Below are 22,968 nucleotides of genomic sequence, written 5' to 3'. Positions count from 1 at the left end.
ATTTTACGACCTATTGGTTTTCCTCGTAATGTCAGAGGGTGACACTAATGGCAGAAACGCCTATAATTTTTATTCTGATATTATTTCTCGACGGGAGTGGATTTCTCTTCATTTATCATCAGAATGGAGATTACGAGATCAAATTAGGGGAGACTATTGTGAGTTTTAAAAGTCGCGGGCCATTGGAATGAGATTTCTCATACATCGAAGATCGATTATATGTCTAAAAGTGAATAATTAGCGCAAAAATTAATTGCTTATCGTGCGTTGTCAGACGATATTTTGGCATGTGGACATGGCGATTTTTATTCCTGAGGAAAGAACATCTCAATAAATTAAGGAAATGATGTATCATTTATTTTCTTTTTTTTTTTTTCATTTTTATTCTGATGTTCCTTGATTGGAGTGGATTTCTCTTCGTTCATCGTCAGAGTTGATTCTCCCTGGATGGTGATCGTTTCATTAAGCTGAAAATACTCTTTTTGTCTCAAGTAATAAAACGACAATTGTATTTTACGACCTATTGGTTTTACTCATAGCGTCAGCAGGCGAAACTAATGGCAAAATCTCCTATCGCCAGATCAAATAGGAAGATACGGTTTTTCGGGTTTAGTCCGGGTCGATAGTGGTGGCTGTAAATAACGACGATTAAGATAAAATGCTCGTATTCTGAGTTTAACCGAGAAGATACAATGTTTTGGCATGTACACATGGCGATATTTATTCCTGAGAAAAGAACATCTCAATAAATTAAGCAAATGATGTATCATTTTCTTCAATTCCTTTCGTTTTCATTCTGATGTTTCTTGATTGGAGTGGATTTCTCTTCGTTCATCGTCAGAGTTGAGATTACTACATCAAAGTAGATAAATCTCAAGCCTCGGAACCCTTTAAAGCAACTGACAGATTTCTCCCGGGATCACTTAGTAAATTTGAGAGTCACTGAGTGTGGAGAATCGATCGAAGTATTTTCATGGTTTACGTAAGCTTGCACATTCGTACGAGAATCGCGGTATTGTCCGAGTGCTGCCACATGCATCACTCAAGAAAAATGTATCAAACATTCAGATTGAAAATAACGACTTGAATATTTTTCAATGCTGTCATTTTATTCCTGTAAATGCTACATGTGACATATATTACAAAATCTCCTGATTACATAATCCCTTAAATAACAGTGTCAAAATACATGATGTCTGGTACAATGTGATTTTTATTCAAGTCTTGATAATATCTTAATGATAATGTTGAAGACGACGAGCTGACGTAAAAGCTTATTAACTTTACACTTGTTAGCACTTAATCGCTGATTAATATTTAAACTTCAGCACCTTTCGTTCTAAATTCAAACAGAATTTCAGACACAAGGCTCGACGTAATTACCAGGGAATAGCCCGGTTATGCCATCCATCACCCCCTCCCACCATCCATCGTCGTTCTTCTTCAGGACGTAGATGACACTGCTCTCCTGGAAGCTCAGTTCGTCCTCTTTATCAGCGTAGTAGTCATAAATTGCAACGACTGCAACAAGAATTATGATTAATGGCCAATTTAAAAACGGTGGGAGCATTTTGAATTTCTTTAGTCGAAAGGTTCATTTAATTTCTGTATTGGCCCAGGGCTATTTGGTCACCTTGGACGTTTGTACGTTAGGGGGGAGTGGGAAAAAATGAAACAATCGAAAATATGATTTTAATAACAAATCACTGCAAACCTTTTTCAATGTAATTCTTGGGCACCCAACCGGGGAGATCCTCCTCGTCAGGGACAATCGGCATTATGGCACCACCCTGGCTGTGACCCTGATTGTGACCCTGGGGTCTACCAAATTGCGAATGCTCGTCTTGCTCGGGTGGTGGCGGTGGTAATGGAGGACTACCAGCACCACTGCTTCTACTAATCTGATGAGAGAACCTGTGGGGTAATGTATGATGTCCGGTGTAATCCGCCATGTCACCAACTCCAACTAATGGAGAGGGTGGGGCTGCGGAAATTAAATCAGTTGCATTAATCTTGTATGGTAATCAGAGTGGACGAAACTGAAAATGTGGGAAAAACTCGGGGATTTTTTGCAGCAAGGGAACAGGGTGCGCATATGATTCTTCCAAAGTTTCTCAACTATAGTTTTGGACTCATTTAATTTTCATTTTGCTCAGCATTTCTCATTATTTGAGTAATTCTGTAGCGAAGCGGTAACAGAGATGGCCATCAATCTTCCAATTCTTCAATATTAAAAGAATTTCCGACCTATATTGATCGAGATTTAAGTATACTAATCGAAATTTAAAAATAGTAGAATAATTGATATGGAACAAATATGGAACTATAAATTTTCTATTTAAATTTATGATTACTTCAATAATTAAAATTTAGAAGTGATATTAATTAATTGACAACTGAATAATTTAACAGCAATTATCATCTATGGACATGGCTATCTCTGAGCGATAAAACGGTTCAAGTCAATTTTGACTGATGGTCAGTTTTCAATCAATATCTCCGGATCTATGGCAGATAGCAAAATTTTTGTCATAACCTTTTTTGTAGATCTCAATCCGCCTTACAAAAAAGATTATTACGAAAATTACCCTATCTCCCTTAGATTCAGAGATTTTGTCTGAAACGTCGACTAGGATAGTTTTACCGCTTCACTACAAACTATTGCGACAGACTCAGAAGAGTGAGCAGCTCATGACAATTAACCATTAAATATCCTAATGATCATTGACTGTATCAAACTGAAATTAATTATGTATGAAAGTTATGCATTGTTGTCTGAAGAATCTTCCAATTTACTTAAATCTTCAAGTCTTTAACGTTAATTGCAAGTTTATGGCAAGAATTTTTTGGCTCCTAGAAATTATGAACCCTTTATTCTCTTTCTACCCGACATATACCGTAATAAACTCTTCAAGCGAATTCTCTTTCATTAACAAACTAATTAATTAAAATAAGCAGGCGAAATCGAATTTGCGTAGAACATTACATAGAATTTTTAAAGGGGAACAGTTAATTATCTCTCCAGACGCGTCCTGAGTTCAATATTGACTTGTATTGTTAGTATTCTCGTTGTAGATCCGTCGAAACATCGCATGCTTGATAATCAAATCATGGGATTTCTTCGTTCCCCAGATTGATTACCAATGTTCAAAGACAAACACAATTGCAATTTCATTCCTTCATCGATATTAATTTTTTCATTTGCTCAACAAACATTTGTTACCAAAACGTCAGCATTACATGCATCTCGCGGGCCAGAGTTTTTTCCCCATCGAAAAATGTGCGCAAATCAATTTTCCGTCAATTTTTTCTCGGCGAATTTTTCTCTTGGAAATTCTCTCTCCGTTAATTTTCCTCGGCGCATTCTTCCTTTTGAAATTAATTTTTTCCATGTGAGACTTTGCTCGGAGTTGGTTTTTTTCTCTTCAAAAAATGCTAATTGACTTTCTTTTTTTTCTCTTTTCAATAAACCAACGAATTTCTGGAGTTGGCAAACTTTTGGTTAGAAAGAAATCAAATATTCTCATTATTGCGACAAATAAAAGAAACTTCTATTCTAGACAAGTTCGATTTCTCCCAATCAAACGTATCTCAAGAAGAGATAACTGGTATTCACTATGAAATCATGTTTATTTGAAAATTAACAATCAAATCATAGTTGCTTCAAATCAAATTCTCGCGTTAAATAAATTTTTTCCGTCAGTATATATTCAATTTAATATTTTCAAAGTAAATTTCACTTGGTTTTTCTCCGGGGGTACCATTTCGATCACTTTTTTAGCAGGAACTTTTCTTGGGCAAAGTCTTTTTCAGGAGAAAAATTCTCGTGGGTATTTTTCACATTGAAAAAAATAATCGGCGACCCATGCATCCCAAACCCCCAGTTCCCCCCAGAAGCCAATGAATTCATCAACTTACGAGGCATGCTGATGTGCTGCTCCTGCAAATACGAGTTATTCCCCGTGAGACTTGGTGGAGCTGGTGGTGGAATCTGGGGATGACTCTGCAACGGATGCACAGTACCGACTTGCGGTGGGGACGTGTGCTGCACACCCCCCGCATTATTACTATGACTATTATGACTATTGTGAGGAAGGGTATTGTGCTGGGTTGTGTGTGCATGGAGTGGCAGAGTGCTGTAGCCAGGGCCGCGTTCACGTCGAGGATGTCCCAGTGGATAATTGGGTGCATAATGACTTGGGACCTGTGGGGGTGCCACAGCTGGTGGAGTTCTGTACTCCCTGGAGCCCTTGCTCAGGGTTCCAGTCCTGGCAGCCTGCGGTGGAGTTGGGGGTTTCGTCGTGGGAGCTGGACCGACCATGGCAGCTGCCAGTCCTGAGCCACTGGACACAGCTCCCAGACTCTGAACACTCCCCTGACTTCCGCCCCTCTGCTTGCTCCTGGGGGTGCCAGTGCTCCTCACCCCATGCCCAATCTCATCCAGAGTGTTGTAATCAATGCTCTTCCGCACGTATTTTATCGGCTTCTCTGGATTAGCTGGGGCTATGATCTTGTACTGTCTCGTCGTCATCTTGTTGGCTGTCAAGACACCTATCTCTCGTCTCGCCACCTTCTCCTTGTGAATCATCACTGTCTGGGCTATGTGGTTCATCTGGCTCTCCATCTCCGCCAGCTGGGACGTCTGCAGGTCCAGCAGCTGCAGGAAATTGTAGGCCAGGGTGTTTATCTGGTATGCTACACTCGCCAGTGACTGGGTTGTAAAGTTTTTTGTCTCCTCAAGGGCTATTCGCTTGTTCTCGGCTTGGAAGTAATTCGCCTCGCAGTATTCCGCTACGCGCTCCAAATTTGTGTGACTGTCGGCTAGATTACTACGCCCCTCCGGTATGTCCTGACGCAGCAGGGCCGCTAGTTCTGCCATTTTTATTCTCCGCTTCAGACGTATTTTGATTCTCTGGAATTCGTGCACTCGTGAAATTGGAAATTTTATTTGCCAGGGATGAGTCAACATTTCATTCAAAATTCAATGAGGTGGCATTTGAAGAAAATTATTTTGCGGGAATTCATTCAGTAGCGAAGGGGTAAAACGGTTCTAGTCCATTTAGCCGCTAGCTGAATTTTCGGGAAACATTTTAATTAATTTATAATTGATGATTTAGTTCGCTTTACAAAAAAGGTAATGACAAAAATTTTGTATTTAGTAATTTAGTAAAAACTGACCAATAGTCAGAATCGACTTGAACCGTTTTACGGCTTTGGTATTGAATTAGTATTTCATGTTAGCATTGCTATTTCGACATGAATTCTTCTTATTTCAACTAATTAATTTTCATTCTCATTTTTATTCTATAAAGACCCAACAGCACGATTACAGGATCAAATTTAATTACACAAACATATCGTGATGAATAAAAACGAGCAAAGGGTCTTTCTTATAAAAATGTCAGCTTCTTGTTTTTATTAACAATTCAGTAGTGAAGTGGTTAAACGGTTTAAGTCAATTCCATTCTAGCGCTCGTTCTCGATGAATATCTCAAAATATTCTAAAGGAGTTGACAAAATTTTCCTAAAAATCTTTTTCGTAAAGAAAAGTTAAGACTATCGAAAAAGATCTTACAAAAATTTGGATACACGGAGAAAAATGTTCAGTAAACATTACGGAACTCACAATTCGCTGACCGATTACGGAATCAATTCAGAAAATTTAAGTGACGGTATCGTAATTTTTCACAGGAGATTGAGATAAAAATTACGGAACACTCTGGAAAAATTCCGTGACAGATCCGTAAAATTTCCTACAACCACATTTCACTTCGGAAGTACGGAAAACATAGGGGAGGGTGGGGTAAAACGGACACTCTAGACTTTTTCAAAATTATTCATAACTCAGAAACAAATTGATCAATTGAGCTCAGTTTAGGCTCGTCACACAGGAAAAGAATTTTTCTTTGTATTGAAAAAAAAAATTATTAAATTTTATCAACATTTCAACCCCTCATTAACATTTTAAAAAGTCAAGTGTCCGTTTTACCCCAACCTCCCCTACGTAATTTTTATTGAATATTTCTCTCCGTATATCTTTCTTAAATTCCAAGTTATTCAAGAAAAACTCAACTGGGAGCAAAGTCAACTTAAACCGATTGACCACTTCACTACTCAATTATAAAATGTTCTGGGAGGGAAGGGTGATTAATCAATGCATGAGAATATTCATTATTACAGGGCCGCAATTAAAACCCTCCCATTCAATTAAGACGAACAAATAGAACGTTTGTATTAATTAATAATGGAGATGGTATGAATATTCATTATGGGCTCCGAATGTTAGGGGACATGTCACTTCTCATTGATATTTACAACTGCAGTGTTAACATGCATCAAAATGGAGGCAGGTGTTCTCATCATCATGGATTTGGCTAATTAGTGCAGTCTGCATGCTCTATCGAATGCTTATACTGTGTTCTGACAGTGAGAGTGATTAAAAATTCTAAATGTACCTTTCTTTAACCAAATGTATTTAAATTTTGTTGCAGGGTGAGGCGGAGTGCAGTCACACCTAATATTCCACAGGAAGTTTATGCAGGGGGGCGGCTATGGTGAGTTGTATATGCAGTTATTTTGGTACAGTGTTCGACCGGCTTGAAACGGTGCGCAAGCGTCACCAGACGAACGTTAAATTCCCTATATTTCAATTTTTTAATGTATTTTTTCGAAATTATTTTTTTATAAGGCTTCAAGTGATTATGGGACATTTCAAGATTATTTCAATACTTTCATGAATTATATTCATCACCATTATATAAAGAAAGTTATGAAATGGCTTATAAATTATTTAAAGCATGTTTATTGGAAATCGCAACTACTTAAAAAAATTATTTTTTTTTAACTGAGAGATGATGTTACTTTCACTTTGATACAAATTTCAATCCACCAATGAGTGCTACGCATATCAATCAATCTTAATTACCATTAAATTGTGTTGTCAATTTTTAACATAAATTTTATATTTTTAAATATTGAAGTAACCATCAATGTACATTTAAATTTATAAATATTCTATCAACCAATAATTTAGGTAGGAAGATTGACGATTATTTGGATAATCGAAAATCAAGTACCTAAAGTTAGAATTAGCTTGTTAACTAAAAAACTACATTTCAGTATTATCAAATATTTTATTCACCATTAATAAAAAATTTATATAATAAATTCTGTAATATTTTAAATTTATTAAATATTGTTAGACTTTGAACAATATAAGGAGATGATCCTTTTTAATATTCTCAAAATCTAATATTATTGCCTATCTCTGCCACCAACCCATGTTCATTATTAAAAAATGAAATAGACAAAATGCACCAAATGCATGCGCTAACATGCGCTTAAATGGGATAGAATCATTCAAATATTTCCTCCTTTTGCCCCGGGACCCCAGATTTTTCTCTGGCCACTGGATTCAGTATGATTTTACCTTCTATTTTTATTATTTCTATTTTTAGAGTCTTCTAGTAGGTGAATTATCAATTTGAATATAAATTTCTTAACAGCCCGTGTATAAGGAAAAATTAGTTTATTCATTTCTGCCGAGACTATTGCGATTAATTTTTTTTTTCGTTAGAAAAGCTAGTTTTATATGTTCTGCTGTCACCCAAAAAAATTACAAAATTTTCTTTGGCAATGAAAAAAAAACACATTTATCGACAATGGCTAAACATCCTTAATGCAGTTTAAATGCATTTTTTCAAAATAATTATTTTTCGAAGAGTTCAGGGATTTAATTAATCGGAATTAGTTCTGTATTTACCCAGATTTATTAGACATTCCCATTTTAACATCTTAATAATGTATGTTTATTATCATTATGTAAACATCGATGTCTAAGAAAACAAAGTTATAAAATAGCTTATGAATTTTCTATTTACATGATTTAATTTATTTTGCACAGCATATCCTACGTTTATACAATTTAGGGGTAACAGAGAATATTCTAGATGTTGCGTATATCGATTTTTACTCGCATTCACTGGGTCGATGTAGCCAGGCTATTTATTGCTGTGAATCGATAGACATGTATTTTATGGCTCTATTATGCGCGCACTATGCCCTGTGACCACTGAACAATTCATCGACTCGTTCGTATCATTCGACAGATGTGGAAATGCAGTTTCATTTTCATTCTGGTTTTTTGTTTATTTGACAGATACATTATCTGATCGTTATTGGGAGTCAGTGGATATTCTTCGTCTCAACCTTCACAGAATTCGCTGGCAGTTGTCGAAGAGGAATGATTTTTCGGGAAAAAGTGAGAGGTTGGGGAGGGGAGCAAGCAATTTTCAATTGACGAGAGAATTCTTCGTGATTAATTTGCTTTCTCTAATGGAATTTATATCATTTTTAAATCCTCAAGAAATTCATTAAATCCTTATAAATTTCTGTTTACTTTCCATCGAGTTATTTTTGGTAATGAAATACTTGATAATTTAACATTTTTACACGTACATGTCTGTCATAAGAGGCAAAATCCAAGTAATTTTGAAATTTCGATGAACAATTTTAGCAATTCAGTAGCAATTGCAGAGTTTCCGAGGAATATCTTCGAAAGTAAGGGAGGTAGCGAATTTTTTGTTAATATCTTTTTTGTAGAGCGAATTGAGAGCTGCAAAAAAGGTCATGATGAAAATTTTTCTATCTTCCTTAGATCTCGAGATATTCACTGGAAACAGACTAGTAGTCAAAATTGACTTGAACAATTTTACGACTTCGCTACTGGATTGATGGATAGATTTCAATATTGATGAGTTTATTTCAATGTTTGACCTTTTTTGTGACAACCCCCTCGCATCCCTCACTGCTGAAGTTTAAAAAATCAGGAGAATGATGAAATTTCTTTAAGACTGATTTGGTTGGCAAGCCACGTACATCGGGCCTGCTTTCTTTTTAGCTAAATCTGTGGCTTTCTTCGCGGCGTCTTTCATTTTTTCTGCTTTGTCGTGAAGCGAGTGCTGGAGATCCTCAGCTGCGTGGCTAAATTTCGTCATTGATGGTTCATCATCCTAAAAATTCAGAGTCAAGATTTGTCTCGTTTTTTTTTTTTCAAAGAATTTTCCATTATTCACATATGAGTCCCATGCCAAATGGAATGGGCTTGAAAAACTATCTCTTAATTTTTTCAGATTATTTCGACAGCCCATTGCAGAGATATGTTTTTTCTTTGTTTTTTTTTGTTTTTTTTTCAATATCTCGGGTTATATTCAGCCGATTTTCATTTACGACGGCTCAAAATTTTCCAGTTTCTACCATCTAAAAGAAGATTTTTGGTATTTTTTTTTGAACCCCTAGGTGCTCATAATACCAAATTTTCAAAAAAAAAAAATTTGAAAAACTTGAATTTTGAAAAAATTAAAGTTTAAAAAATCTGAAAAAAATTGAGAAGTAGTTTTTCTAGTCCCCCAATCATAAACAAAATCGAGATTAATTTCCAGGAGGGTGAGGCTCAGCCGTTGACATATTTGACATGGAATACCTCACCAGGAATAGTTCTAGAATTATTCTTACGTAATTAGCAAATCCCATCTGTGCTAGTGTTGGACTCATGTGCTGGGCTGTGCTTGGGAACATGTGAGCAAGGACATAGTTGAAGCCACCGCTCATCTTCACGCAATTCTTCTTGAATCTTTCAAGGCCGAATGCTTGAATTGCACTTCTAAATCCAAACAGTGAACTGTCGATCCATGCTGACCTCTGAGCCACTGTCCAGTTTTTATTTTCATCTGATACTTTGTACACAACTTTTTCAATAACACTCTGAAATCATTAATTCAAAAGAGATTTTCTACTATTAAAAAACCGGAATTTATCTTCACAAGACAAATGCATAACTCTTTTTTACAATGAATCTCTCTTAAACTGCATCCAAATTATTCTAGGAAATTTTATCAGCTGCAGAGATGTTCTGTAGAACGAACAATTAAAAAAGAGATTTAGTAACAATGGAAATTTCAGATGAACTGAAACCAAATCACTAGCAAAGCGATAAGACGATTCAATTTAATTCAATATCTCCCAATCTAACGGAGATAGCGAAATTTTCGTAATTACCTTTTTTGTAGCTCTCAACTCGCCCTACAAAAAAGGTCATAACAAAAATTTTGATATCTCCCCTAGATTCCGAGATATTTATTGCAAACTGACTAACAAGAATTTCCGATGTCCATTTTTAATAAATAATTCTGACTCTGAAGATGGAAAAATTGTAGTAGAAAATTTATCATCTAGTTCTACCCCTCCTCTCTCAAATCCCTCACCATGACTTTCGTGTACCCCAAATTCCTCGTGTACGACGTCAACGTTTTCTTCTCAGGGTCAATAACAGTCTCCTCAACAATTTTAACAACATTTTTACTGATAAACCTCTCCCCCCACTTGGGCACCCTGTTTGTCTTCGTCAGTAGTCTCTTCGTGTACAATTTTCCATCCTTCACTTCCCTCGATATCGTGTCCTCCGTGAGGACATGCGAACTAAAAAGAAAACCGAGTGAACATTGGACCTCACGTTCTTCATAATTAACACTACCATTAGTATTTACCTGTGGGGGTTGGGGTACCGCTTCCAGAAGCCTTGAGCAACCTGGCTCCAATCGAACTGGAAAGTCGTGCTGTTCTCATAATACTTGACCATTATTCACACAAGCCAAAACAACCGGTGAAATAAAATTGGATAATACAAGTTGTTTTCGAGATACTTGTGGCTCTCACAGAGACCATAGAATACTTTTTCCATTCGATCCCCTGGAAAGTAAGGAATTATTCTACACCTCTCAGGACTATATTTACACTCCCATAGGGGTTCTGGCCTCGAAACGTATGGGAAAGTAAATACATAACTTTGGGTGGGGAAATTGGGCCACTGAATTGTTTTTTGTTTGCTTACAAATGAAAAACGTCCTGAATTTTCCCATCAATAAGACATATTTGAGATTGAACTCTTATTTGTCCATGATTTGGGCGAATTAATGATGAAAATGATTAATTCACTGATCCAGGAGAAGAGATGAAAGAAATTAATGTAATAATGATTGACCATTTAAGTACTTGTCGAGATACTTGTGGGCAGACCTCGGCACAATCATAATTTTTAGTTACAGTTAAAGTAACCTTGGGATCAAATTTTATTTTTTGTTCCTGGGATAAATTTGGGAACTCTCCCGGGTAAAATGATCCATCGAACATCCAAATTTACTTGTTTTCTTATCTGACGTTGTCGTTACCGGGAGCCAGTGCAACCAGGCCACAGTCAATTATTTAGTTAATAGTCAATTGAAAAAAATTCAATTAAGGGAGAGTGGGGTAAAACGGCCCTTTTGCCTTTTTTTGTGATAGGGGAGGGTGGGGTAAAACGGACACTTTCGACTTCTTTTAAAATGTTAATGAGGGGTTGAAATGTCGATAAAATTCAATAATTTTTTTTTCAATACAAAGAACAACTCTTTCTCTTTGTGACGAGCCTAAACTGAGCTCAATTGATAAATTTGTTTCGGAGTTGTGAATAATTTTAAAAAAGTCTAAAGTGTCCATTTTACCCCATCCTCCCCTACTCATAACTCAGAAACAAATTCATTAATTGAGATCAGTCTAGGCTCATTCTAAAGGGGAAGAAGTGTAGTTTCCATGGAAAAACAATTATTCCATTTTATTTATAATTGGATAAGCTGTTAACATTTTTGAAAAAATCAAAAGGGGCCGTTTTACCCCACCCTCCCCTACCAATTATTATATTATTTTTTAAATTTCAAAGAAGATAAGTAAATCTTAATTATTGTGAGGGTCAACTTCTCATATTGCTAAATTAAAGATTGATGCCGATCTATGCTTGTGGCCCTCACAGAGAGTATGAACTACTTTTCCCATTCGATCCCCTGGAAAATGAGGAATTAGCCTACCCCTCTCAGCACGATATTCCATCCTCATAGGTGTCCTGCCCTCGACCCACTCCCATAATTCAGCAATTACATAACTTTGAATGAAGAAATTAGGCCATTGGTCCTACGAATGAAAAACATCCTGGCTTTTCCCACCAATAACCCTTCAAAATCGATGAAAACCACGCGAAGCAAAACATATTGGAAATAATCCCCTCATTGTCCATCAAAATAGAGAGCACATGGTGGCCATAATCCACCACTCCGCCGAGCTAATGATGAAAATGATGAAATTATCGTGCGGAACTCACCGGTGATCGAGTACGATGACGTATTTCACTCCTCTATATCCTCAAAACCATAATTTCGAAGGAATATCGTACGATAATGCGGTAATTGGTCGGCACAAAGAGTGGATAACTCCTAAAATATCATTACTGAGTGCTTATCACACTCCGACTTGGCAATAATAACAGTGCGGGATCGATGAGCGATATCATCGTGACTCAGAGACATCACGTTGGCAGCACTGACCTCTCCTACCCCCCTCCCATGCGACAGAAAATAAAACACCATCACTTGGTTACCGAGTCTGTTTACATTCTAACGAACAAATGAGCATTTGAACTGATGAGTGACGCTTACTCGGGGAATAAGTGCTGCAAATATGTCGATTAAAACGCGCAAGATGAATGATTTGGTGAAGCCCATTGCGGTGCAGGTAATTATCCCTCATAATTATTTTTTGGAGCAAATTTGGGGGGACGAATTGAGAGCATCTTGCTCAGTCTCCAATATCTCGCGAACAAATGACTCGATTCGGACCATTGATCACGCATTTTCAAGATCATAAAAACACCTTGAAATTGAAAAAAAAATTGTCGAATTTCACTCAGCCGATATCGAGATATTGACAATGACAAATTCGGCTTTCCCCCTGATTTTTACAACTTGCAGAAAAGGATCTCATTTAATCATTAATATCTCCTGATCCAACGATCCGATTTCAATGAATCAGACTTGATTTTAAACTTGAAAAAACTGTCTTTAAAATGAAAAATAAATTGCTGACTTTCACTCTGCCAATCTGGAGATATTGACGATTAAAAACGACGTATTGATCGCACCCCCTCTATTTCCAATTTTCCATAAAACAAAACCACTATTTATTCCGTCATTTCCCAACAGGTGAACAAATTGAACCAATTACTCGAGGACAGCAAGAACGACCCAGCGGACGTGGCCTCAGTGAAGTCAATCCTCCTCTCCCAACTGGACACCCTAACCGAAAAGCTGGACCAGTTGGAGAGTTACTACTGCGACGATGGGTCAGGTTACAAGGAGATGAAGTCCAAAATAACTTCAATAATCCAGGGATTCTGTGCAATGTCCACGACCCCCTGCAGGCCCCCCAGAGACCCCCAAACAGCTCTCAAGTTCCTAGACAAACTGACAAACGCCCTGAAGAACCTGGAGGACCTCGAGTACTTCGACCTGAAGCAGCAGCTGCAGGACGCCATGATCTACATAAAAGAGATGGGTGAAGTCACCGCGATAGAGGACTTCGAGAACATAAAGGAGCTCGGGGAGAGTCTCCTGGATATGCTGGGGCCCCTCCAGGACTTTGGCAAGAGTCTGCTCCACAGATCCCAAAAGGAGAAACTTGCACTGTACGTCTGCCAGTTGTGCTCTGCCTTCTCCATGCTGACGAGTGTAGTTCACTCCCAACACGAGATCAACCTCCCCATCCACAGCTCCAAGAGCTACATCTGCGAGAGAATCTGCTGGTGTCTCAAGATGGTAAACGACATTTTCGAGGGGAGGAGCCCAGAGCCTGACGAGAAAACCGAGAGAATCGATCATTTCGTCTACAAAATGGACCTGGCACTGGACCTCGTGGCTGATCTCCCCAGTAAACCCCAGGAGGAGCAGCTCGTCGAGTGCAATAAACTGTGGATTGCTGTTGAGGACGTCTTCTCCCATGCCATGGTGATCGCCCAGGTGTGCGACCCTGAGAACTTCAAGGCCATCACTGGAGTCTGCCAGTCGATAATGTCAGAGTACGACAATTTGAAGGAGCAAATCTCCTCGGAGAAGCCCGACTCGATGCTGAATTCCCTCTTCTACAACACCTTCACTGACGCCCTGTACAGACTCGAGAGGAAGGTGAACGTCTCGGTGCTCTCTCTGGTGCTGGAGATGTTCAGCGAGCCCTTTGGATCGTTGAAAAAGCTCGTGAAGATGTGTGGGAACAGCCTGGCACCTGACAAGAGGAGCCAGGAGGACTTGAACGATCTCGTCGAGGATTTTGATCAGGTGACTGACAAGGTCATGCAGATGGGGCTGTACGCGATTGCCTGCTGCAGCGACATAAACAGAGTTACGAGGATTAAGAATCACATGGCGAGCCTGGAGTCCCTGGAGGCAGAGCTGGTCCCCGCGATAATAGCCTTCTACCTTCAGCCCCACAATGAGGAGAGACGAGTGAACGTCAAGTTGTTCACGTCCCAGTGGCAGTCAGAGATGAATAAACTGAGGAATGCAATAGACCTGATCATCGATTCCTCGGCTTTCTGTCAGGTGGTCCTGGATGACCTGCAGGAGAGAGTCCAGAGGATATCGGATGACCTGGACAATCGCCAGGGGATCACCCAGGGGCAGGTGCAGGTCGTCGTGCAGAGGGCCTGCGCCCTGGCGACTCAGATCACCACAGCTGTTGAGGATGTTGGGAGGGAGAGGGTCGACAGGCAGACCATCATGATGATTCGAGAGCTGAAGGCTGCCATCTTCGAGGCTGATGCTGCCTCCAAGAGTTTGTTGAAGGGTAAACCGACGGAGCCACAGCAGCTGAGGGTCGTCAAGAGGTGTGAACTCGTGGTGAATGTTGTTAGGTGTCTGCAACCTGCCCTGGTGGTCGTCATGAGCTGCTCCCAAGGGGCGAGTGGGTTGTCTGAGAAGTCCAGGAGTCGGAGGGAGTGCAGTTTGAACGTCTCCTCCAGGGGTCAGGACTTGCCGAGGGACGAGGGGACCCTCACCTTTGTGAAAACTCCCTACACTGTGAAGACACACAAACCGATTGTCTCCATTCAGTCCAGGGGAAGCACCAAGAAATCGCAGGTCGATCTCTCGTGCTTGATACCCTACATCGAGAAGGGGCGGACCATGAGGACGGAGAGGACAGTCATCATGTACAGGACCCCGAAGACTCAGGGACGGGGGAAGAATGATGAGAATAAGAACACAGAGGATAATAAGAACGCCAACATCTTGAAGAGGGATTTGACGTGCGTCAGGCAGCACCTCTTCTCCAGGGAGAGCTTCGACAGTGGCAGGGACTTGGATCTCACTTCTGAGAGCTGGAACTTGACTGGGATTCTTGATCAGTTGTCCAGGATGTCGAGTTCTTTTTCGTCGAGGGGCGGCGACGAGGGGAGTGTGGGGGACTCGTCGTTTGGGGTCGAGAGGATGAGCCAGTACTCGAGCATTGGGGGAGGCGACGCACCTTCTGCTGTGGAGACTCCCGAGAGGATCGGGGATATTCGACAGATTGAGAAGAAACTGGAGGTTTTGAAGGCAGATGTTAATTGATTCTTTTTTCACTTTGAGTTTTAATTGTGGAGCTATTTCTATTGATGTAATTTGAATTTTTGCATGGATTAGATTCCAATGTTCAGGGAATAATTTTGTTCAATAAAGAATTTTTTGTTTATTCATTTATTTATTTAAGGCCAATTATAGGGTCACGAATTAGTAAAAATACATAATTATTTACAGTATTTCAATGATTATGTAAAAACTAACATAACGGATTCTTTCTCAATACATCCGAAAATTACATCCGTCAAAATTACATCGAATACATCCGTCATATTACTTCAATCTTTTTAAAGAAAAACAAAAATGTCGAAATGTGTAAAAATTGAATTTTTCAGCTAATTCTAGAGTTTAAACTCTCTATACCCCCTTTTTTTTCTATAATATAAGAAAATTATTTGAAAAATTCAGGTAAAAATCTATATTTCTTGTTCCAAACTTTTTTTTTCTCAGAGGTCAACTTCTCCAGATATCAATTTTTTTCGAAATTTGTTCAGACCCATCTATTTCCATCACGGATACTTGAAAAAATCTGAAAAAATTCATAGAGAGTACTTTTGATGAGTGTTAAACCCCTGATTTTTTTCAGATTTTTCGGAGACCTTGAAAAAAATAGGCGGCTGGATTGAGGAAGAATTCATTATATGCATAATCAAGATGATTATGAAATCAGATATAGATATGTGGTGAAAATATCCAGTGGTGCAGACAATTTATTATAAATATGAAAGAAACATCGTGAATTGTATTAATTAATTAGACGCTAGGTAATAATTCATGAAAAAAAATGGAAATTAGGAAATTTTGAAAAAAAACAACAATATCTACAGTCGATATTCACTCGGCCAACTTCGGTCATTTTCGATTCATGTGACTGGCCTGCTGTGTGACTATCCCAAGCCCAAGAATCAGTGAAGAACGCCCGAAAGTATTGACAAACGTTCGTCTGTGGAATAAACTCAGTTTCAAGCTTATTTTTTGATAGAGTGATATTGTAGAGTGAAAAATGGGAGCTTCTGCAATTCCAGTGGTGTTCTTTACCGCTCTCTGGGGTGGAGTGGGCATCGTACTCCCTTTTTTCGTTCCAAAGGGACCGAATCGTAGGTAAGTCACTCTTGATCCACAATTCTATATTTCATACGAAAGGTCAAGATCTCCGTAAATCTCTAATATCTCCCGAAGAAATGATGCAATTTCTACGAGTCAGGTCTCCTTTTCAAGCTTAAAAAAATGCCTTCAAAATAGAGAAAAAATGAGAAAAGTTTACTCTGCCACTCCGGAGTTATTGCCAATTAAAGACAAATCGTTTTATCCAGGTGAATTAGACTAATTTTCATGAAATCGTTAATATCTCCCGAATGAATGATGCAATTTGAATGAGTCAGGTTTCATTTTCAAGCTTGAAAAAATGTCTTCAAAATGAGAAAAAAATGGGAGAAATTCACTCTGCCACTTTGGAGTTATTGGTAATTAAACTAGGTTCATTTCACTCCACCGAAATACATTAACTCAAACGATGATTCATTCCAGTATTCTACAAGTTATTCTGATGCTGACAGCCTTTACGTGTTGGTTATTGTGAGTAGAGCCCACAGACTCTGAATTCATAATTCAACACTAATTTTTGGTAATTTTTAAAATATTTTTTTTCACTTCAGCTGGTTATGCTGCTACATGGCACAAATGAATCCCCTAGTAGGTCCCAAGCTGGACGGCCACACACTCCTGATGATGGCACGTGAATGGGTAAGAATATCCTCTCCAAAACATTTCAGTATTCCCCTGAAACATGAAATTACTGAATTAATCAATTGTTCCAGGATGAAATGCAAATAATATCGAATGCAGTTACAACGGATCCAACCAAGCCCAAGATCTAGACTATTCCACTGTTAATTCCTTTTACTCCAAACTGTTAATTTACCGTGAGAAATACGAGTGTGTTGACCATCATTCCTGAGAGTTTAGGGGAGAACTCCCCATGTATAATTGTGAAAAATGTTCAGAGTATTCATCATCGATTAATTTTATTTATCAAAACAAAGAGTTATTTCGAGTCAATGATGTGTATATAAATATAACCTATTATAGTTGAATAAAATAATTGTCTGGATGATGCGAAATGTCTCAATAAAATCCCCTAGAATAATGAGAAAAATCCCAACAATTTAATTACTCACAAATGAAGTAGTTCAAGAACTAGAATTAGTTTTTTTACGATATCTCGTTATCTAAGAGAGATAGCGGAATTCCTGTCGAAATCTTTTTTGTAGCTCTCAATTTCCTCCACAAAAAACGTATTAACGAAAATTTCGCTATCTCTCCCAGATTTCGAGATATTGAGCAAAAACTGACTGAGTAAATAGAATAATCGTGGAATGTCAATAGACTAGGGTTTGACATTATCCACAGAGCCGAAGAAGTAAAGATGGCGCTGCTCTGTATTATTGATTATTAGTGTCACAATAAAATCGTCGAGTCCAGTATTTTTACCCAGTGTTTCTATAACTCCCAGAACTACTGCAAGTCACATCTCGGAAATAAAAAAAAATCACAATTTCATCCCCCACAGTGAATCACCGAACAGTCAAAATAATTCGCTCACGGATAATCATGGAGGCGTGTAATACGGTTGAGCGTGAGCTCGACAAGGTATTGCGTAAATTTGATGATATCAATGAGAAGGCTGGTGAAGTGTTGAGTGATTTGATCAATGAGATTGAGACGTTGAAACGAGAGTTGGAGGAAGGTATGTTTATCACTGAATCATCACATAATCGTTTAGTTTTTACGCCGAGAACAAAGAGATAAGGCGTCAATCCAGTGTTTAGAAAATGTTTTGCATCTGTCAAGGCCACTGGCACCATTTACTCGTAGGCACTGGAATAATTTCATTCATTATCTCGTGTTTTCGTGCCCTTGGAATTGTCTAGCTCCACCTGAACAAGAGCTGACACCGAGTCAAGTGCAAATACTCAAGCAAGCTATGAAGAAAGTGCGTGACACTGTTCAGGATTTGGCTACTAATCATCGTGAGTCTCACAGCACAGTCTCCAAGGTTGGAAAGGCTATTGACAGGAATTTCATTGCTGATTTTGCTAGCACGAGTAGGGAAGATGTGTTCAACAGTGCCGAGAAGACACATCTGTTGAATCAAGTCATTTGTCAGCATTTTTATCGTCAAGGAATGTTGGATATTGCGGATGAACTCGCTGCTGTATGTATTTGGATGAAAAAAATTATTTTATTGAGGTGAATTGTATCGATGAATCAAATTTCATTTTCAAGATTGAAAAATTATTTTCAAAATGGGAGAACGGGATTTTGCAAGTTTTAAAATGATTTGTAATTTATTGAAATCGTATCGTTTGGTGAGATCATATTGAAGATTAAAGACAATTAATTTTCTTTTGGTATTGTTGATAACGATAATAAGAGAGGATGGGGTGATATTGACCTTAGTTCGTCAATATCTCCTAAATAAATGAAGCGATTTGGACGAATCAAATTTTATTTCAATGATTAAAAAATTATCTTGAAAATGAAATAAAAATCGTTGGATTTCACTCAGCTGATGTGAAGATATTTACGATTGAATACACGTAATGTTGCTCACACTGGAGCATCTTCAATTGTGAATATCTCGAGATTGGCAGAGTGAAATTCACCAACTTTGCTTTGCTCTCCAGATAATTTTTCAAACTTCAAAATGAATTTTGTTTCATCAAAATTCTTCCATTCGTTCCGAAGATATTGAAGATTAAAGACAAATCGTTATTATTCATCTTCAGGAAACCGGAATAAAGACTGATGAAGGAAGGAAAGAGCCATTCACAGAACTGAACTACATACTCGATTGTCTAAAGCAGAGGAATCTCGAGCCAGCCTTGGAATGGACTTACAACCACAGAGATGCACTCCTCGCCCAAAATTCATCCTTAGAATTTAAACTTCATAGACTACAATTCATAAGACTAGTGGAACAGGGTCCCAGCAGTCAAGCTGAGGCTGTTATGTACGCACGAAAACATTTAACGCAATTTGTTAATCGTCATGAGAAGGAGGTGCAGTCCTTGATGGGGACCCTGTTGTATCTGCCCAATGGAATACAGGCGTCACCCTACAGTCATCTATTGGATCCAACATTATGGCTGGATATTCACGATGTTTTTACCAAAGAGGCGTGCACTTTGTTGGGCCTGAGTGTGGATAGCCCATTGTCTGTGTGGTAAACATATTTTTAATCTGAAACCCTTGACATTTTTTTCTTTTTTTATCACTTTAAATTAACCCAACGACTAATAACATTTTAAAAATGATTTTCATCTCCTGAATCATTAATTTTATTCAATCCTACTTCAATAAAGGTTCAATTATTTTGGTAAATAATCATTTTAAAGAAAAGTGCATCAAACGATGAAGAAAAAAAAAATCTAAATCAATTTTTTTATTTATAGTGTGATTTAAAATTCATTTAACGACTAATCACTTCTTAAATATTTATTCAACTGCAGAATCATTAATTTTAATAAATAAATGCTCAATTATTTTCAAAAATAATCATTTCGGAGAAGAGAGCATCACATGATGAAGAAAAGAAATATCAAAATATCTAAATCTATTTTTTTAATTATAGTGTGAACGCAGGATGCACAGCACTGCCTGCATTACTCAACATAAAGCAAGTAATGCAGCAGAGACAAGTCACTGGAATTTGGAATGGAAAGGACGAGCTTCCAGTAAGAATAAAAAAATCAATTGAATACAAAATTCCTGTTAACACTGTCCCTTCAATTTCAGATTGAAATAGACTTGGGCAAACAGAGTCGTTACCACTCGGTCTTCGCCTGCCCCATATTACGTCAACAGAGCACTGAGAATAATCCCCCAATGAAATTGGTGTGTGGTCACGTGATATCCCGAGATGCACTTAATAAATTGACGAACTCAAACAAGTACGTCGTTCGCATAAGTTAAGCCATAAGTACAATGATATCGAAATCACTTTTTCAAAGGAATCAATTCGTTTCCAGACTCAAGTGCCCGTACTGCCCCGTGGAGCAAAATCCAGAGGACGCAAGACTCATTTACTTCTGAACTGCGATATTATTGTTGGAATAAATCAATATTTATCGGTTTACAATTGAAGTTTTTCACGAAATTCTTCGATTTTTGGAAATTAAGATTGAAAAAAATTATTTGGACACGTATTTTTAGCATAACGAAATACGTATCCATTATTTTTTCACGTTTCATCTCTTATTCAGTGAAAGAATTTCGTGCAAAGCCCAATTGTATAATAAAAATTGTAGAAAGTTATGTTTAAGGAGACAGCAGAGCAGAACAGAAAGGAAGTCGATAATTTTATAGTTTCGTACGAATTCTTCATTTCATATTAGTTGGAAATTTTAGAGATATAACGAATGTCCTAGGGCCATTAGTTTATAATTAAACTTAATTATAATGTGTTGAGTTTACCAGCTATTGTGAAGGGGACTCGTTAGATTTTTATTGAACTCACCGACCTTCGTAATGTTTTGTAAGTGATAATGTAAGGATAGTCAATGGATTTCAATCGAAATGTGTAATGAGAAATTTTATAAGCCACGCTGAATAGTGTGCTGAGATAAATCTTTAAGTAATAAAATGTGTAAAACCAAAAAAATATGTCTATAGCTGAATTCATCGAAATTTAATTGGGAAAATTCATTGATTTCGCATGAAATGAAGAGTTAGACTGAAAGCGACGCCATTTAATGCTCAGTTTATTGCCCGAATTGATATTTTTTATTAATTTCGTTCTCTGAAGTTGGAGTTTATCGATTAAACGAATTATTGGTATCCAACCGCACCCCATGATGAGTGAAAAAGCCCAGGAGAATACGCCACAGTCAATAAATAATTCTACTTATAGAGAGACAAATTCGAAATCGAGTGCTAGTGAAAAAAGAGAAGTGAATGAATTGAAAATTCAAAATGTGGACGAGCTCTCCTACGAAGACCTGAAGAGATCCATCGATCGAGTGAGGACAGAGGCTGTGGAGCCCTTCACATTCCTCAGCAATATCGCAGACGACGTGGAGTTGCGTGTGCCAAGGGACACCGATATCGACGTAAATACCCCACGAAATCCATACGAAATCAATTAAAAAGACTGAACCTCTCGTTTCACCTTCAGATCCAACTGTCTGCGCTCTCCCAACAAATCCAACTGAACAAATCCCTCTTGGAGAAGACGAATAATCGTATCAAGAGAATTAATTCCACTGGAAAAGTATCAGGGATCGATCATACTGCAGACTTCACTGTTCTCTCTCCTGAATTAAGTAAGACTAAAAGGTAAGTAATTATAAGAGTAATTATTTCTTCGTTTATTTTTAGATAAGGTGGTTGAAGCGTTCAATGCCACCCTCTCAACAGTCTCAAAAGTGAAGGAAATTATATCAAAAACCTCGGAAACTCTGCATTACGAGTGGTAATTGCCCTGTGAAATCCATACGAAATCAATAAAAAAATCTGAACCTCACGTTTTATCTTTAGATTCAACTGTCTGCCCTCTTCCAACCAATCCAATTCAACAAATCTCCCTTGGAGAAGACGAATAATCGTATCAAGAAAATTAATTCCACTGAAGAAATATCGATCAGACTGCAGATTTCACTGCTCTCTCTCCTGAATTAAGACTAAAAAGTAAAGTAGTCTAAGACTAATAATTAAATAATTATAAGAGTAATTATTTATTCGTTTATTTTTAGATAAGGTGGTTGAAGCGTTCAATGCCACCCTGTCACCAATTTCAAAAGTGAAAGAAACTATACCAAAAACCTTGGAGACTTTCCATCAAGAATGGAAACAAAAAATAAAATAAAATTCAGTTAAAATAATGGGGAATGGATGATAAATAAAAAAGTATGAACCTCTCGTTTCATCTTCAGATCCATCTGAACAAATCCCTCTTGAAGAAGACGAATAATCGTATCAAAAAAATTAATTCAACTGCTCTCTCTCCTGAATTAAGTAAGACTAAAAATTAAATAATTAGAGTAATTATTCATTCGTTAATTTTTAGATAAGGTGATTGAAGCATTCAATGCCGTTTTCTTAGCAGTTTCAAAAGTGAAAGAAATACCACTAAAAACCTCTGAAACTCTGCATCAAGAATGGTAACTAAATAAGACAATGAAATTCACTTGGAATAATGGGAAATAAATAACGCCTGATTAACGACAACTATCTGTTTATTCGATTAATAACTGTTACAGCGTATGATACCCAGAAAATGCAATTTACACATTAGCCTCTGTCGTCCCAACAACTCCACAATCCATCACAACATACCATTTAACAAGCCCAAGATTACACAATACATTATTTTCAGTATTACGACGCTATAATTAATCATTAAAACTCGATAAATTCACATATGAAACTGAAAACATTACGTAGAGGACGATATTTCGATGATTTTCATCAGTTGCTCTGCCTCTGCTCATTTTAT

General features: G+C 37.7%; 6 protein-coding genes across 7 annotated transcripts; 4 read left to right on the top strand and 2 right to left on the bottom strand.

Moving 5' to 3' along the window:
* Window positions 1–1,088: 1,088 nt before the first annotated feature.
* Window positions 1,089–6,549, bottom strand: LOC107040622 (abl interactor 2). Its single transcript, XM_015260766.2, has 4 exons — window positions 6,456–6,549; window positions 3,919–4,912; window positions 1,715–1,984; window positions 1,089–1,521 (listed from the first exon to the last, which is right to left on the bottom strand). The coding sequence occupies exons 2-4, from the start codon at window positions 4,877–4,879 to the stop codon at window positions 1,358–1,360; spliced, it is 1,395 nt and encodes a 464-aa protein (XP_015116252.1). The 5' UTR covers window positions 4,880–4,912; window positions 6,456–6,549; the 3' UTR covers window positions 1,089–1,357.
* A 2,082-nt stretch (window positions 6,550–8,631) lies between these two features.
* LOC107040628 (PRELI domain-containing protein 1, mitochondrial) lies at window positions 8,632–12,388 on the bottom strand. The gene is made up of 5 exons (XM_015260775.1): window positions 12,188–12,388; window positions 10,545–10,746; window positions 10,263–10,476; window positions 9,514–9,762; window positions 8,632–9,011 (listed from the first exon to the last, which is right to left on the bottom strand). The coding sequence occupies exons 2-5, from the start codon at window positions 10,634–10,636 to the stop codon at window positions 8,847–8,849; spliced, it is 720 nt and encodes a 239-aa protein (XP_015116261.1). The 5' UTR covers window positions 10,637–10,746; window positions 12,188–12,388; the 3' UTR covers window positions 8,632–8,846.
* A 70-nt stretch (window positions 12,389–12,458) lies between these two features.
* On the top strand, window positions 12,459–15,585 carry LOC107040619. The gene is made up of 2 exons (XM_015260763.1): window positions 12,459–12,597; window positions 13,065–15,585. Exons 1-2 carry the CDS (start codon window positions 12,544–12,546, stop codon window positions 15,462–15,464), a joined length of 2,454 nt encoding a protein of 817 aa, XP_015116249.1. The 5' UTR covers window positions 12,459–12,543; the 3' UTR covers window positions 15,465–15,585.
* A 755-nt stretch (window positions 15,586–16,340) lies between these two features.
* On the top strand, window positions 16,341–17,586 carry LOC107040631 (V-type proton ATPase subunit e 2). The gene is made up of 4 exons (XM_015260779.2): window positions 16,341–16,574; window positions 17,001–17,048; window positions 17,129–17,216; window positions 17,291–17,586. The coding sequence occupies exons 1-4, from the start codon at window positions 16,477–16,479 to the stop codon at window positions 17,348–17,350; spliced, it is 294 nt and encodes a 97-aa protein (XP_015116265.1). The 5' UTR covers window positions 16,341–16,476; the 3' UTR covers window positions 17,351–17,586.
* Window positions 17,587–17,941: 355 nt separating this feature from the next.
* Window positions 17,942–21,129, top strand: LOC107040623 (E3 ubiquitin-protein transferase RMND5A). Of its 2 annotated transcripts, none has more exons than XM_015260768.2 (6): window positions 17,942–18,219; window positions 18,404–18,687; window positions 19,262–19,698; window positions 20,107–20,209; window positions 20,271–20,425; window positions 20,504–21,129. In XM_015260768.2, the coding sequence occupies exons 1-6, from the start codon at window positions 18,084–18,086 to the stop codon at window positions 20,565–20,567; spliced, it is 1,179 nt and encodes a 392-aa protein (XP_015116254.1). In that variant the 5' UTR covers window positions 17,942–18,083; the 3' UTR covers window positions 20,568–21,129. The 2 variants fall into 2 exon arrangements, with proteins under 2 accessions (XP_015116254.1, XP_015116253.1); XM_015260767.2 differs by having other exon boundaries at window positions 20,486–21,129.
* Window positions 21,130–21,328: 199 nt separating this feature from the next.
* On the top strand, window positions 21,329–22,053 carry LOC107040584. The gene is made up of 4 exons (XM_015260721.1): window positions 21,329–21,583; window positions 21,649–21,796; window positions 21,852–21,945; window positions 22,011–22,053. Coding segments are annotated over exons 1-4 (498 nt in total). The 3' UTR covers window positions 22,012–22,053.
* Window positions 22,054–22,968: the final 915 nt, after the last annotated feature.

This window comes from Diachasma alloeum, unplaced genomic scaffold, assembly GCF_001412515.2.
Source record: "Diachasma alloeum isolate Michigan unplaced genomic scaffold, Dall2.0 Dall_scaffold_00339, whole genome shotgun sequence".
Taxonomy (NCBI): domain Eukaryota; kingdom Metazoa; phylum Arthropoda; class Insecta; order Hymenoptera; family Braconidae; genus Diachasma; species Diachasma alloeum.
This window is presented reverse-complemented; position numbering and strand designations above follow the sequence as displayed.

Excerpts from the sequence above, each read along its gene's own strand:
- LOC107040622 (XM_015260766.2), bottom strand. The coding sequence starts at position 4,879 with ATGGCAGAACTAGCGGCCCTGCTGCGTCAGGACATACCGGAGGGGCGT. Across the intron at positions 1,985-3,918 it reads GCAGCACATCAGCATGCCTC|CCCCACCCTCTCCATTAGTT; the intron begins GTAAGTTGATGA and ends TAATTTCCGCAG. Across the intron at positions 1,522-1,714 it reads CAAGAATTACATTGAAAAAG|TCGTTGCAATTTATGACTAC; the intron begins GTTTGCAGTGAT and ends TTCTTGTTGCAG.
- LOC107040631 (XM_015260779.2), top strand. The coding sequence starts at position 16,477 with ATGGGAGCTTCTGCAATTCCAGTGGTGTTCTTTACCGCTCTCTGGGGT. Across the intron at positions 16,575-17,000 it reads CCAAAGGGACCGAATCGTAG|TATTCTACAAGTTATTCTGA; the intron begins GTAAGTCACTCT and ends GATTCATTCCAG. Across the intron at positions 17,049-17,128 it reads GCCTTTACGTGTTGGTTATT|CTGGTTATGCTGCTACATGG; the intron begins GTGAGTAGAGCC and ends TTTTCACTTCAG.
- LOC107040619 (XM_015260763.1), top strand. The coding sequence starts at position 12,544 with ATGTCGATTAAAACGCGCAAGATGAATGATTTGGTGAAGCCCATTGCG. Across the intron at positions 12,598-13,064 it reads TGAAGCCCATTGCGGTGCAG|GTGAACAAATTGAACCAATT; the intron begins GTAATTATCCCT and ends ATTTCCCAACAG.
- LOC107040584 (XM_015260721.1), top strand. The coding sequence starts at position 21,329 with ATGAGTGAAAAAGCCCAGGAGAATACGCCACAGTCAATAAATAATTCT. Across the intron at positions 21,584-21,648 it reads CAAGGGACACCGATATCGAC|ATCCAACTGTCTGCGCTCTC; the intron begins GTAAATACCCCA and ends TTTCACCTTCAG. Across the intron at positions 21,797-21,851 it reads TGTTCTCTCTCCTGAATTAA|ATAAGGTGGTTGAAGCGTTC; the intron begins GTAAGACTAAAA and ends GTTTATTTTTAG.
- LOC107040623 (XM_015260767.2), top strand. The coding sequence starts at position 18,084 with ATGGAGGCGTGTAATACGGTTGAGCGTGAGCTCGACAAGGTATTGCGT. Across the intron at positions 18,220-18,403 it reads GAAACGAGAGTTGGAGGAAG|CTCCACCTGAACAAGAGCTG; the intron begins GTATGTTTATCA and ends GGAATTGTCTAG. Across the intron at positions 19,699-20,106 it reads GATAGCCCATTGTCTGTGTG|TGTGAACGCAGGATGCACAG; the intron begins GTAAACATATTT and ends TTTTAATTATAG.
- LOC107040628 (XM_015260775.1), bottom strand. The coding sequence starts at position 10,636 with ATGGTCAAGTATTATGAGAACAGCACGACTTTCCAGTTCGATTGGAGC. Across the intron at positions 10,477-10,544 it reads CGGTACCCCAACCCCCACAG|TTCGCATGTCCTCACGGAGG; the intron begins GTAAATACTAAT and ends TTTTCTTTTTAG. Across the intron at positions 9,012-9,513 it reads AGATGGGATTTGCTAATTAC|GATGATGAACCATCAATGAC; the intron begins GTAAGAATAATT and ends CTGAATTTTTAG.